This window comes from Conger conger, chromosome 3 (genome assembly GCF_963514075.1).
Source record: "Conger conger chromosome 3, fConCon1.1, whole genome shotgun sequence".
Taxonomy (NCBI): domain Eukaryota; kingdom Metazoa; phylum Chordata; class Actinopteri; order Anguilliformes; family Congridae; genus Conger; species Conger conger.
This window is the reverse complement of record NC_083762.1, coordinates 35,940,202-35,955,640: the sequence shown is the minus strand read 5'-3', so window position 1 is coordinate 35,955,640 and position 15,439 is coordinate 35,940,202. Positions and strand designations below refer to the sequence as shown.

Sequence of the window (15,439 nt, the reverse complement as noted above, 5' to 3'; positions counted from 1 at the left end):
GAAATCTAGCAGAAGCTTACAAAACACGTCGACAGACATGCGCTGACGCTTGCAGAGAAGATTCAAAACTGATACTGATTCACAACATTTGTTTGATCACTGGGGAATGAATCCCAACTCACTGAAGGACTCCGGGTCTGTGCTGAGGGGGTGTGTGCTGTCACCGATCTGCACCAAGATGCTCTTCTCCTCATCGTCTCCATCGTTCTGCAGCAGCAGAGGCTCCGTGATGCTGACCTGACAGTGAATCCCACACCCAGGTACTGTCTGGAAGTCCGTGCAGGTGCCCAGCAGCTCCCTGCCCAGCTCCTGGAGACAGAGGGAAGAAAAGAAGGTGCGGGACGTTGAGAACGTTCTGGAGTATTGAGAACTTTCCGGAGTATTGAGAACTTTCCGGAGTGTTGAGAACTTTCCGAGCTGTTGCATTAAAAAGGTGCTGCTCGGGGAGAGAGACTGGCACTGACCTGTTTGCAGTATTTTGCGACGGCCACTCCCAGCGGGTGCTCGCTGTTGTTCTCTGCGGCCCCAACGATGGCCAGCAGCCGAGTCCTGGGAACGTGGTTTCCCTCCACCACCATCTTCACCTGGATCACTTTGGGGGTGCCGTATGTGATGGTCCCGGTTTTGTCAAACACTACCGTTTGAATCTGCGGAGGAAGACCGATCATTTTTGGTCAGTGAACAGCTGGAAGGCCAGGAAGTGCATGTAAGGACTGTTGCCAAAGGGGGATGTATGTTTGCCCATGTAGCAAATATCAAGGGGAATATAAACTCAGTGACCACTTTATTAGGTAGACTGGTACACCAGCTTGTTAATGCAAATATTTAAATCAGCAAATCATGTGACAGCAACTAAATGCATCAAAGCCTGCAGACATGGTCAAGAGGTTCAGCCGTTTTTCAGACCAAATGTCAGAATGGGGATGAAATGTGATCTAAGTGACTTTGACTGTGGAATGATTGTTGGTGCCAGACAGGGTGGTTTAAGTATCTCAGAAGCTGTTGATTTTCACACACAACAGTTTGCAGAGAATGATGTGCAAAAAAAAACTGAGCAGCAGTTCTGCGGGCAGAAACGCGTTATTAATGAGAGGTCAGACTGGTCGAAGCTGGCAGTAACGGAAATTACCACGCATTATATCAGTGGTATGTAGAAGAGTAACTCTGAAACTCTGTCAAACCTTGAAAAAAGTGGATAGGCTACAGCAGCAGAGTTCATTCTGAAAATGAAGTAAAATAAATTCCTAAGAAAGTCCTCACTGAGTGTACATTACTGGTATCAATTAGTGTTGGGTGGTATGTAAATGAATACATTTTTTCACGGTAGAACGGAGTGTACCGGATCATCGCTCACTAAATTATTTGTTTGTATGTCTGTGCGCGTCAAGGGTAAAAGTGGGCCTTCTAGGGGGAATGAGAAAATCTGCTTGCTATGCATAGGCTGGCTAGCAGCAGCCTATCACAAATCAGATTGAGCAAGAACGGGGGTGGGATTTTCAAAGTAACTGTACTGACCCACCTGAATTAACTGATACTGAACTGACTGATGACTATCTAGTATTAGTGAACTTGGAACTGAAATCAATACCCACACTGCAGTGAACTGAATCAGTAAACCCTCTGTATAAGGGCTCCCCCCACAGGTGACTGCACACAGACATTCAATGAGGAGAAAAAAATTTGTTTTACAAATATGTTATACCATGGAACTTGGCATAATCCAGAAAACGAACTTCAAGGAAAAATACAAAACGTTTACATGAGGTAATATGCTTTTACTTGCAGTGCAAATGACTGTATTTTCCTCACATACACTGACGAATGATACAGTAGAGTGATCTGGATGTGCTTGTTGGAATATGTGTTCTCTTGCTTAACTGACTGCATTAGTGAACAAATCGCATACTCAGTGCCTAGAATCTTTGTATTGAACTGAACAAACTGATTCGAAACAGCAAAGTGATTAGTAAATTACACCACGACTACGAATGTATTAAAACTGCAAATGAGTCAAATTATTTCACTCAAATAATGAGACAGGGAGCTATCATTTCGCTTGGCATCCAAGGCAATCAAGGAAAAAAAATACCGGCATGATGTAAAATCTCCCTTTACCGGCATGAACATCAACTCTCCTTTACAGAGCTGCAATAACTCCTAACCTTGTGAGCCATTTCCAGTGGCTGGCCACCTTTGATGAGGATGCCATTCTGCGCACCAACCCCGGTGCCCACCATGACAGCGGTGGGCGTGGCGAGCCCAAGGGAGCAGGGGCAGGCGATGCACAGCACTGTGATGGAAGCCTGGAAGGCGAACCTGATTATCACCTCCGTCTGAGAGATGCTCTTATTGTAGCCCTGCAGGAAAAACCAGGAGGTACACCACAGTCACACAATGCAGAGTAAGTGAGCAGGATCTAACTGTTGAAATCATAGATATAAATGGTAAATGGTTGGCATTCATATAGCACCTTTATCCAAAGCGCTGTACAATTGATGCTTCTCATTCACCCATTCATACACACACTCACACACCGATGGCGATTGGCTGCCATGCAAGGTGCCGACCAGCTCGTCAGGAGCATTTGGGGGTTAGGTGTCTTGCTCAGGGACACTTTGACACAGCCCGGGCGGGGGATCGAACCGGCAACCCTCCGACTGCCAGACGACTGCTCTTACTGCCTGAGCCATGTCGCCCCGATATGTTTGTTTTGTCATAAATATAACCAATCATCAACATTGATATTGCAAGAAGGACTGATAAACATTGCTGGAATCAAAAATGTAATACGCTAAAAAAAAATTATTATAGATAGAAACATTGTTAGAAACAATGTTATTATAATTCATTAAAGATTTAGGATTCAGGCAGTTGAATATTGCATTTCACTTATGAGCATACACTCACACTCACTCATGTCTTTTCAAAGGCTGCGCATACCATTCTGCGGTACAAAGGCAAAAGGTCATAACTTAATTTAGGAACATAAAGACATTATTTATCATGTGGACAACTATCATGTCTCAACTATTTTGTTTTTTGGATAACATAGTGAGGTCACTCTACAGTAAATACAAAAAGTCCTAGAGAAGCCAAAGCAAACCACAGTAACTGAAGTTGCCTGTATTCTGCCTGTGTTTTGCCCCATCAAGTGGAGACACTGTAGCCTACTCTGCCTTTGTTTTGCAGAACTTTAACATGAAGTTACTGTTTTGCCATTCTTGGGAGTTAACCTACCAATGGAAAATACAGTAGGCTATCAAATCTTAATGCTGAAGTACAATTGCACACACAGCCTCAGCTAATTAATGAACAGTTCCAGCTAATTCATACATCTTTTTTGACTAATAATAATCAATTTATTAATAATGAACTAATAATAATAATAATAATCAATATATTGCTTTCAATTATGATCAGCAACTTGAAGTGAAAGATAAAAGGGCAGTTACTGCTTTTTGTTTTGGTACAACCCAATATTTTATGTATACCATGCAAAGGGGGAATACAGTAACTTCTAAATAAGGGTCAAAGGTCAACTCAAGAGAGTAGGGTAAATATGTAGATGAAATCAACTTCTAAAAAGCCAACAAACTAGCACACCGTCTCCCATAATCTTTTCTCAGTTCTGAGAAGTTCCTGTCCTTTGCCTTTGTAGGGCAGTGTTCTCCTATTTTGTAAAATAAAACATTAACCCAGCAGATTTAATCCAGCAGTTTCACAGTTGCAGACTCCCGCTCAAATAAACCAATGTAGCAAATAGAAAAATCAAACAACTAAAATTAGATTACGCCAAGAAAAGAAAAACTTACCGGAAAATATTTCTCAACCAGAGAAAAGTCAACAAATCCAATCACAATCCACGCAATGAGGGTTAGGACAGAGACACCAACGATGAAGGGGACAAAGTATCCACTAATCTTGTCAGCAAACTGCTGGATAGGTGCCTGGAGGAGGGGGGGGAAAAAAGGTGACTCACCGTTATATCTTCATCATAGTGTCTAAATGTAGATGAATCTGCAGAGCAGATAGTAAGAAATGAAGCCCCACAATGTATTTTTTATTATTAGAAAATAAGAAAATACCCATAATGTGCGTCATGGTTGATGAATAAATCCATGAACCCACGGAATTTAATAATCACCTTTGATGTCTGCGCCTCCTCCACCAGTCTGACAATCTGAGACAGGGTGGTGTCAGCACCCACATGTGTAGCAGTGATGAGAAGAGAGCCATTTTGATTTATGGAGCCAGCAATGACAGAACTCCCTGGCTTCTTGGTCACAGGCATGGCCTCCCCTGACACAAAAACAGGGAGTTTATAATTTTTTTTCCATTGGCCAACAATAACAACTAAATATGTTACAAAGAGAAAATCAATGCTTAACCCACAGAGAGAGCAAGACCAACAATGTATTTAAGCGGATACCAATATACCAGACATACAGTCACACAAAATGAGCCCTACCTGTAATGAGAGACTCATCTGCCATGGAGTGCCCTTCAATGACACGCCCATCCACAGGGAACTTCCCCCCAGGGTAGACTCTCACTACATCTCCCCTCTGTACCAGATCAACCTCCACCTGCTCCTCGCTGACAGGGAGAAACAAGGGGACAAGAATCGACAATTCTCGTAAACATTTCAGGCATGCCATATAGTGTCACCGTTGTTGTGCAAAGCAGCCTCACTAATATAAATGAGAATGCTGGAAGAAAGACAAAATAAAAGTGTATAAAAAAAAATTAAAAAAACACAAACACAAAAGCCAAATACCTCAGAACAGTCATATCATCATTCAGGGTGACAACAGTGGCCTCGGTTGCCTGTAAGGACATCAGCTTGGACAAGGCTTCAGAGGTTTTACTCTGAAATAATTAGAGAAACAGACCAGGTTAGAACAAGAGAGTTTACATTTTCTACTGTATGCTGTGATGGGAATCCTCATCGTTAGCAAGTTGCTTTACCAGCTCACTAACACAATGTTGAAAATGGGTTTGAAAACTTCCAAGGTTTGACAAGATGCCCTTCTGCACACTGTTGAAAACAGCTGTTATTACAGAACGTGTGGCCTTTCTGTTAGGTTCAACAAGTGTGGCCATTGTCCTCTGACCTCCCTAATTGAATAAGTTGTTTTCAGATAAATACCACTCAGTGGATTTTTTCATCACACCTTTCTCTGTAAATGCTAGAGATTGTAGTGCATGAAAAGGATTGCTGCAGTTTCTAAGATGCTAGAACCACCACATCTGGCACCAACAATCATACCACGGTCCAAGTGCCTTAGTGGCTGTTTGGAGGAGCAGGCTATTTGCGTTAACCAGCAGGTGAATATTAAGGCCTTAGACAAGAGAAAGGAAGAAATAATACCTTTGCTATCTGTTCAAGCCACCTTCCCAATGAGATGAAGACAAAGAGCATTGGGGGCGTATCAAAAAAGGTGACAGGGTTGGTTTTGGCCTTCTCAATCATGGCCACCAGCAGGATGAGCAGGGAGTAAGTAAAGGCGATGGATGTGGCCAGCACAATGAGAACATCCATGTTAGCGGTCTTGTGTTTCACCGCTTTGTAGGCCTGGATGTAGAAGTATCGGCCTCCAACGAACTACAAAGGTATAAAGAGATGAAAAATACATTTGAAGTAAGTATCGGAAGGCGTGAGAAGGCTCATTCTACCCTAATCTTATTTTGAGTAAGAACATCTCTCATGTTTTATTGAATATTATATGTTGTATAGATCATACAATGAGACAGCTGGGATATCTCTAAGTTAAATGACTGAGGTTCCTAATGAAGGGACTATGGTACCTGCACAGGGAGGCAGAACAGAAAAGATATGAGGTTCATGACAGACAGCCCAGGGAGGAGCTGTCTCTCCAGGAACATGGTAGAGTGATGTTGGTCAATGTCTTCTGTGGTGACGTTGTGCTGGTGTTCCGTGTAGACGTTGTGGTCCACGATGATCATGTACATCATCATTCCCATCACGGGGACGCAGAAGAAGAGGCTGATCAAGAAGGACCTTCTCCACCTGTGAGGAACAAGGAGAGGAACACCTCACTGCTAATAAAGAAAGTGTAATGACAAACACCCCAGAGGACCTTTCTTTTTCACTTAAAGTTTGTCACAGTAATCAAGAAAAACACATTAATTTCCCAAATTATTACAGTCAAATTACTTCCTCACTAATGATGGCATCTTCCTGATCCATACTGTATGCCCATCTTTTCCTAAATAAGTCCTCATTCAGTCTCAAAAGATACTCCATCTCGTTTATTCCCTTTACAATGCCTAACCTCTGGCCCTTTTTTGGAGGTTCAACTTTATACCAGTTCTTTGTGACTGCTTTCTTGCTTGCCGCAAGTAATAGGGGGAAGCGGGGCATATTGTCACACTCGCATTCACTCTTTTTTACATTTCTTGGGCCCAATACATCACAATGGAATACATGTCACACCAAATGAAATAAGGTTCATTCATTACATCTTCATATCTTATTTCAGTACAGCGTTATAGAGCATTAAGTAGAGGGCGTGCACTTGTGACAACTTGCCCCATAAGTGGGTAATCAATTTACAATAACATAATAACTATTACAAGAAACCTAGTTGCTAATTATACAATATCACAATGATTTTTGATAGCCTATGTGTCAATTTATAATGGGGAAAAGTTGTCACATGTAACAAAAGTCACTTTATGCTCTCCTCTACTCAGTACAAATTTGAAGGTGAAAAATAAGAAACCGTGTTATTTTGATCACATGTAAACAGGAAGTTGACCACAGAACACAAAGTCACACAAAATGGATATAGAATTTTTGAGGCAGCGCCTCTTGATTTGGAGAAATGAACAGTGTGACAACTTACCTCCCCTATCACATATTGGAACAAGGCCTGTTCTACAAATCTAATGTGTTCACATTGTCTATTAGTATGCCTGCCCATATGACTGACACACGATTAATATGATTTCATATGTGAACATTTACAGTATGAGTAAAGTAAAAGCAGACCCAGGGATATGGCATGGAAGCAAAATGAACAGGGTGATGGCAGAGATTGTTAAAACAAAATGGCTGCACTGATAGGAAACACGGCCATAAAGACAGCAGATCACATTTTGATAGATTTGTGTTGCATGCAGCATCTGACTTATGTTTTGTTGTGCTCATTGTGGGGTGGCCTGTAGCGTAGTGGTTAAGGTTAATGACTGGGACACCAAGGTCAGTGGTTCTAATCCCGGTGCAGCCACAGTAAGACCCGCACAGCTGTTGGGCCCTTGTGCAAGGCCCGTAACGCTGCATTGCTCCAGGGGACGATTGTCTCCTGCTTAATCTAATCAACTGTACGTCACTCTGGATAAGAGCATCTGCCAAATGCGAGTAATGTAATATTGTGTGCAAGAGGCAATCATTTTAATTCCTCATCCATCAGCTGCTTATAACTGTAAATTGAGTAGATTAAACTATAGCTAGCTAGTTCAAAATAAAAATAAAGATCATGTTTATTATAGCCAGTTAGCTAGATGTAAAAGAGAAGTTGCACTAAAAGGCTAAAATATCTCCCATAAAAAATGTCTATTATCTTCCAATAGAATACAATAGACATGAAACAAACATATGTCACTTTGTCTATATGCAGAACCGTGCCATACCTGGTTTATTGACTTCTGGTCATGTGTGAGGATGCTGAAGACATTATAGCAAATGAGGGGAGCAAAGATTAACCAGATTTACCTCATATGCAGTTGTGCACTACACAATCTTTGCTCTGTTTGCACATGCTCTGAAAGAAAACCCAGCCCCGCCCCACCCAGGCCTGGCAAAAGTGTCAGTACTGCATTAACTCACAAAGCCTGTACAAGGCAATGGGTATGAGGTTTCAAAACAAGCACCATCAAACCTGTAAAAACAGGACGAAATGGAAATACACTCAGCATATGGCTACTCTTGGCATCTGTCTAAAAGCACAATGGTTTTGAGGCAAACAAGTACTCGAGGGAATATGATGAATGAAAAAAGAACAACGATATCAACTTACATACAAATAACACAGGCTTTGCACTGTTTGACACTGATGAATGCATTTACTCAATAACAGCTTGAAAGTGCTTTCACCCTTTAAGTCCCAAGCCCAATATGATATGGCTCCTCCCAAATCCCAAGAGGTTTCGGCTTCGGTTGAGAGGTTGACATTTTACAGTTCTTCTTCAACACTTTCCTCCTCAGACTCGACAGAAACATCAGACTCAGATTCTCGATGATCTAGGATGCTGTTATCTGCAGAACGTTCCTCTAAACCTTCTTCTGTAAAGCCTTCAAAATCCTCATTGTCATTGCTGCTATCAAATAAACTTGCCATAACTTATTCACAAAATATGAAATACACTTGTATAGCAGTATGGTTTGAATTTAATGTCAATGGCTTTGACTATTCATAAAATACAACAGGGGCTCAAAACAATAGGAAAGCGGTCATTTTGATTGGTTGAAAAGGTGTTAGGTCGAGAGTGCCATACTGAAAGGGTTAAGTTTAGTTGGGTACTTACTGTCGTATTTCTTTACTGTGGTCCAGATGACTGGCAGAGCGATCTTTCTTTACAAGAGATGCCTCAAAGCCCAAGTTCTGTCAAAAGAGGTTTTGCCAATTAATTATCACAAATATCACGCTCTCCTAAATAACTGACCCTGTAACTTCACATTAACAAAAACTCACCTCAATCAATCTGATGACGTCACGTGGTCCAGTCACTTCTGGGTCATATTTAATATGGGCTTTGTTGGTCGCCAAAGCAACTGAAGCATAAACAATACCTTTGGTTTTCATTAGATTCGACTCAATCTTGTGGACACAGGACGCACATGTCATTCCTCGGACCTTTAGAAAAAACAAAATACTACAATTAGAACAAGTTCTTCTGTTTTTCCCCTCATTCCAAAATGGAAATAGGATGCAACAAATATTTCACCACAAGCTCCAAGTTTCCATTTGAGTTGTCCATATTCTCCATGACGGAAGCACTGAAGCCTAGCTCTGCAATGGAATTTGCGATGTCGGAGGGGTCAGTGACTCCAGGATTGTAGCGAACCTCTGCCTTGCCAGCCATGAGGGCAACAAGGACTGAATAAATCCCTGCATAAAATATAAAAACACACCAATGAAATGCACAAGCATTTTGTTTTCCGAATACACACCATAAAACCAGTTAAGAAGTAGTATTGCATCAATGGTTAAACTTTTATTGTAGTGTGACAGTGTTCTCAAGGTAATATGTTTATGGAATTCCAAATGGCTCGTATAAATGCACATTTCTGGTTGCGCAGATTTATTTCGTTTTGATGCATCCACAGTGTTCAACTCAAGGGAAATGTAATTTTCCACAATATGGGACCTTTAAGAATGCTGGCCTTACCATCCTCATTTTTGAGGTTCCTCTCAATGTTAGCCACACAAGAGGCACAGGTCATTCCACCAATCTTGATGAAACATTTGGACAGGCTCTGTGTCCCTCCCCCTCTGCCCTCCAATACAGGCGCTTCCACCTCCTTCACGGGTGCTGGACTCGTAGAAGAGGGCGAGACCGGCTTGCTGGGACTTGATTGCCTCTTTGAGACTGGTACGAGGGAATTGGTTTCTGCAAACGACAAAGAGGACATTAATTAAATCAAACTGAGATGTCAAATATGACAGAAATGCCAAATATGTGCGTCAAATATGGTTGAAAGTACGTACTGCAACCGTTCCACCTTAAGTCCGTCCGAACATTACAATTTCACAGTAGCCGTTTCATGAGGACATTACCCTGCTGACCTGATCTGCCCCCTCCCTGTGTGACACTATGGTCAATTTGTTTATTTTAGTTTTGTTTATTTGACAAAATTAAAACACATGTATCAAAAAGACGTGAAGAAATTATCAAGGATAAAACAAAAAAAGTCCTGGACTTATTTCCATCATGGTCCTTGATCGGCCAGAGTTGAGAGCAGACGTCAAAAAAATAAAAAGTATCATACCAGCGGTCAAGATTCAATTCTGGATTGTGGGGTGAATGGCTGCACTGAAAGACACACCAGGGAGACCACATAACTTGCTGAAAACATTCTGACTACAAGGTTAACAATGGTAAAACTCACCAGGAAGAAAGGCATCAAAGCCCATGTCCTCAATGGCTGCCCTCAACTCCTCCTCAGAGGTCACCAGAGGGTCATATTCAAAGGTCCCATTGTGGTTGGCTAAGGAAACCTGGGCAGTCTTTACCCCCTTGTGCTGAGAAATCATTCCCTCAATGGACTGTACACAGGAGTTGCAAGTCATGCCTTCAATACGGATTTCCACTACCGCCCCCAAAGGTTGGCACAAAGGAGAGACTGGCGATGAGGTTGCAGGTGGTACCAATAGCAACGGCGGGCTTCCGCTGTCGTTCTTGACAACATGTTGTCCAGGTGTCAAAGTCTCCATTCCTTGCTGAATTGGAATCGCATTGACGAGTCTGGGGTTGGAATGTGGGGAAGGTGTGGGAGTGGAGCAGTCACTTCCATTCAGCAAAGCGGTGGTTGCATCTTCAGTGACCTGCTGTGGGACCGTCATGCCTGGCAACAGGGCACTCTGGCTGGAGGTGCCCATCAGGAGATCCAGCTCACTGCTGGAGAGCTGCAATGAGCGGGGTTTGGATTTTGTGCTGGCCTTGAAGCCTGCTAGACCAATCTGGAGGATGATGTCATCCAGCGTGATGAGGTGAGTCTGATACAACACTGTAGCTTCCTGGGACTCCAAGGAAACTGCAAAATAAAAAGGGGAAGGAAATGTAATTCTCCTGACTAATGTTAATCTATATTTAAACCTGTTGGGGGATCAGTAATATGGCGAGAGAACCTTTATATAAAAAAAAAAACAAATAAAGAAATAAATACATTTTAAAATATCACAAGACTCTGCTCATACATATTTATCTGAATACTCGCACCCCAGTTTTTGCCATTTTGGATTATAACTCCAAAAATTACATACGTATTAAGGCTATCCCCATGGCATCAGCTTTTAGCACATCTCATACAGTGCAGCCAGCAAGTATTTAGACAGCGGTACGATTTCTGTTCTTTTGGTTCTGTACTCCAGCTTTGAAATTAAACAATGAATGAGGTTAAAATACAGACTGTCAGCTTGAATTTGAGGGTATTTACAGTAATATTGGGTGATCAGTGTAGGAATTACATCTCTTTGTACAAGCTTTACAGGTAATAATGGATTTCATTTTAATTATCCATTTGCATTTGCGGTGCTAGTAGCAGAGCTGTGTTGTCAGAAGCTGCCGGTTCTTTTACACTTTGGCATGGCAAGAACCATGAATAGATTCACCTTGTGTATCCTTATATGGCCTATCTTCAGAATGTTAGCTAAGCTCCATCCTCTAGCAAGCCGAAATGGAAAGAAAATAATGTTCCGATGAGATCCTGCTCACAGATTATTTAGGTACACTCAGTGAGCACTTTATTAGGTATTTTTTAGACTTATTGGTCTTCTGCTGCTGTAGCCTATCTACTTAAGAGGTTTAATGTGTTGTGTGTTCAGAGATGCTCTGCTGCATACCACTGTTGTAATGCATGGGTATTTGTGTTCCAGTCAGCTTTGACCAGTCTGGTCCTTCTCCACTGACCTCTCATAAACAAGTTGTTTTGGCGCAAAGAACAGCTGCTCATGTTTTTTGTTTTTAGCACCATTCTCTGCAAACTCCAGAGACTGTTGTGTGTGATACAGTTTCTGAGATACTCAAACCACCCAGTCCTGGCACCAATAATCACTCCACGGTCAAAGATCACATTTCTTCCCCATTCTGACATTTGGTCTGAAAAACAGCTGAACTTCCTAACCATGTCTGCATGCTTTTATGCATTTAGTTGCTGCCACATGATTGGCTGATTAGATACATTAATTCACAGGCTGGAGCACAGGTCTACCTAATAAAGTGCTCAGTGATTGTATATTAACTTCAAAAATAATTTCATAATTTACATACGTGTTCCTATTTCTGGGGTTTTACAGTAGGGCGCAAAGGGGTCGGTCTGTCTATCTGCGCACACACGCACACGCGCACACGCACACGCACACGCACGCGCACACACTGTACAGGTCACATGTTCAAATGTGACTTGGTGTTGATTTTTGCTGCTTATGCTGTTCTAAAAGCCACTGAAATGTCACATGAGGGGGGAAAAGTGAACCACTTCAAAATCTTCAAAATGATGAGTCATTCCAAATTGGGAGAAAAATGTCAAACGGGAGTAAATATCTGAGAAAACTATGGCCATGTAGTCATTTTCATTCAGCTGCCTTATAAACAACCTCAGTTGTCACTGAACAAGGCCTGCAATCATACCACCCTGCACCCTTCCCATGTGAAGCTGCTCAAGCTAAGTTTGGTGAACTACCACCGTTAGCATAGAAAACCTCCTGGGAAAATAAACTGCTGCTGTACCAAAAAAACGTTTTTCTAAATCGCAAAAGATAGCAGCTCAAAGTCAATCAATTCACAAATACAGAAAATTATGATTTTGTTTCCCCAAGGGCATCCCACCCATCATTAAGCAGGCTTATGAACCTAGTGGGTTTTTAATATCTTTTTTTTAAACTTTGTGATAAACAACACATTGCCTATTTTAAGAGTCATACAGAATGCTAATGTATATTCCTGTCCCAATTATAAAGAGGACATAGTATTTTTAAAAATAGGACATTCAAAAATTAAAAATTAAATGAAAAAATAAATCTAGCAACATGCATTTTACACAAATTCACTTGTATTCTGATAAAAATGGGATTACTTTTTCAAAGGCCAACAATGACAAACCTAATGTTATCGTACAAGACGGCACCTAATTACATTATGATTATAGCAACATTGGCCCAGCTGGCATGAAAAATGTAGCTTTTTCATTCTAGCTTAGCCTACCAGATGTTTGTTGTGGAGGAGGTAATTGGGAAAGCACGACTTACAGAGGACATCCATACCACAGTAATACTAGCTTTCTTTCTTTTTTTACTGTGCACAGTAACCTTTTTGATGTACCAGAGTTTTAACTGGCCTTGGTTTTAACACAAAGATGAAACGCACAGAAAACAGTTCAAATGCATTATCTCAAAAAAAAAAAAAAAGAAATCTAGTTTTCGATTTATCAGTGCTTTCTCTTTGAATCTTGCAATGCTATCAACAGCTATGTAAATTGGGCTCAAAGAAATAGGAGTAATTATTATGCTGTGGTTAATGTTTGGGTCATTGTCTGTTGTAATATTTAAAATAAAATACCTCTGAATATTTGTGATCAAAGAACTATAAATTATATTTATTTTTCCGCGTTCTGGCTGGCTTTCTCTGCGAGAGAAAAAAAAAAAAAAAAAAGAAAAAAAAAAAAAATATATATATATATATATATAGTTTTATTCTTTTATTTTTTTCTCACTTAGTTGTTTCTAATTCTTCTAGAAGATACATCACTGCAAGCTTGATTGCTACTAGGCTTCCAAATGTTAGCCCATGGCTGTTTTTTCTTTCTTTCAGTAACCAATGTCTAATTCAAAGAATAAATAATTAACTACATTATCAACATTGTTGATGTAATCTCTAATAATACCCTTGACTAAGGTCACTTGTGCTGTACCATTAGAAACGGTGATTATTATCACAGTGCAGGACTCATCGTACCAATTCTTATGAAGAATTCTGAACGCTACAGTTCACAGTGGTCTTATGGTAAGCAGATGTATTCTCCCATACTTATAATGAACTAAATGGCTAAATCTTGCCTGTAATTATGAAATGTGTCATGCCTCCTGGTGGACATGTCATTCTTGATCATCATAAATTGTCAATTGGTAATATTAACATATTTTCACCCACCAATATAGAAAAAAAAAATGTACACTCTATATAACAAAACAATTAATGACACCTGGCTTATACATTGGTGCTTCTACCATAATGTTCTTTTAAGAGCACTATGAGGGATCAGACAATTCACACACGTGAAATTGTATACACACTACTATGCAAGCTCAATGCCAAGGACTTTACAAAGTTTACTGAGAAGCTAACAAATTTAGTGTAAAATAGCATCGCTAATGTTGAAGCAGATGGTCATAATTCAGCTGTAAATACATACCAAGGAAGACATAAATTCACCCCAGGAGGATACTTATTTAGCTTAAGTCATGAAGGGATTCACCTTTGATCTTCTGAATTCCTTGCAGTTTCCCGATCTTTCCTTCAATGGTTTTGACGCAGGAATGACAAACCATTCCTTCAATGTGCATTTTCACCACTTCCTGTGACTGCGTGTCCAGGGACTTTGGTGGCCTGTCCACAGCCAGATCACGCATCGCCTCATTCAGCCGCTCAGCATTTAACACAGAAGGAATGAACGTGACGGAGCAACCTTTCTGGTCGTGGGCTGCCTGGATCTCTACAACCCCCTTTAACTCCGACAGCCTGTGGAGTTCCTGTGGCTGGAATGCATGAAGATCTGGCATGGCAATGAACTTGGTTTCTGTGGACACAGCTGAGACTGTGGCTGAATTGGCCTGGTTGAAATCGAAGCCCATATCTTCAATGGCCTCGGAGAGGGAATCTGGGCTCTGCATGCTGGCATCAAACACCACTGTAGCTTGTTTCATCTCCAGGCACACCTGCAAGACAACATCTGATTCAGGCTCACCCAAAGTAATGTGGGATTCTATTAGTAGAGTGAACTAAAGATATTACAACAGTTTCAACAATGTAATGGTATAATAAATAAAAACAGCATCAATACATAGACTTTATCACATAAATTCCCAACCATTAAACACTTGGGTATACGGTCAGGTCTAGAAGCATTGGAACCCTTGCAAAAAAGATATATAAAATAATCCCCCGCCCTGGGTGTATCAAAGTGTCCCTGAGCGAAATCACAAGTTGCTTCCAACAAGCTGATTGGTGCCTAGCATGGCCCTTCGCCTTTGGCGTGTGGATGGGTGACTTGAAGTAACTAGTGACGTGATTGCGCCACTAATTTAGTGCTGTGGTTAGTACGACAGCCTCTCCCACTGAAGACCAGAACTCAAGCCTTGCCAGATCCTGGGGGCTACATGTATCAAAGTTTGCTCAGAACCTGTACCCAATATATGCGTGAACATTTTTCTGTGTGGAGAGAAAACAAAAGAAAATCCTCCTAGGTGTCCTGAGTAGGCCTAGTGGTATGTGAAACAAAAGGAAATATGTGGAATGGCAAGAAATCGGCGTGGCATTGAATGCTGTGAATTCAGAGGAGCACGCCTGGTCAGATCCTGTGCACGTCAATGATAATGTATGCGGCAGTTCTAACGTCAATTTTCATTTCATAAATACCAATCTCTGTGTAGAAAGCTGCCCAAGCATCCAATTGTGAACATTTGTCTTAGCAATCACG

General features: G+C 41.1%; 1 protein-coding gene across 2 annotated transcripts in view; it reads right to left on the bottom strand.

The window, feature by feature from the left end:
- The window catches only part of atp7a (ATPase copper transporting alpha), a 28,434-nt gene that overhangs the window by 8,420 nt on the left and 4,575 nt on the right, over positions 1-15,439 (bottom strand). For both annotated transcript variants that reach the window (XM_061233605.1, XM_061233603.1), the window contains 15 exons: positions 14,219-14,678; positions 10,136-10,780; positions 9,415-9,636; positions 8,971-9,134; positions 8,718-8,879; positions 8,551-8,627; positions 5,809-6,031; positions 5,372-5,605; positions 4,778-4,869; positions 4,469-4,596; positions 4,145-4,299; positions 3,813-3,947; positions 2,163-2,357; positions 465-647; positions 123-309 (listed from right to left, as the gene is read on the bottom strand). In XM_061233605.1, the coding sequence (XP_061089589.1) occupies positions 123-309; positions 465-647; positions 2,163-2,357; positions 3,813-3,947; positions 4,145-4,299; positions 4,469-4,596; positions 4,778-4,869; positions 5,372-5,605; positions 5,809-6,031; positions 8,551-8,627; positions 8,718-8,879; positions 8,971-9,134; positions 9,415-9,636; positions 10,136-10,780; positions 14,219-14,678 (3,262 nt within the window). The remainder of the gene's footprint in view (positions 1-122; positions 310-464; positions 648-2,162; positions 2,358-3,812; positions 3,948-4,144; positions 4,300-4,468; positions 4,597-4,777; positions 4,870-5,371; positions 5,606-5,808; positions 6,032-8,550; positions 8,628-8,717; positions 8,880-8,970; positions 9,135-9,414; positions 9,637-10,135; positions 10,781-14,218; positions 14,679-15,439) is intronic.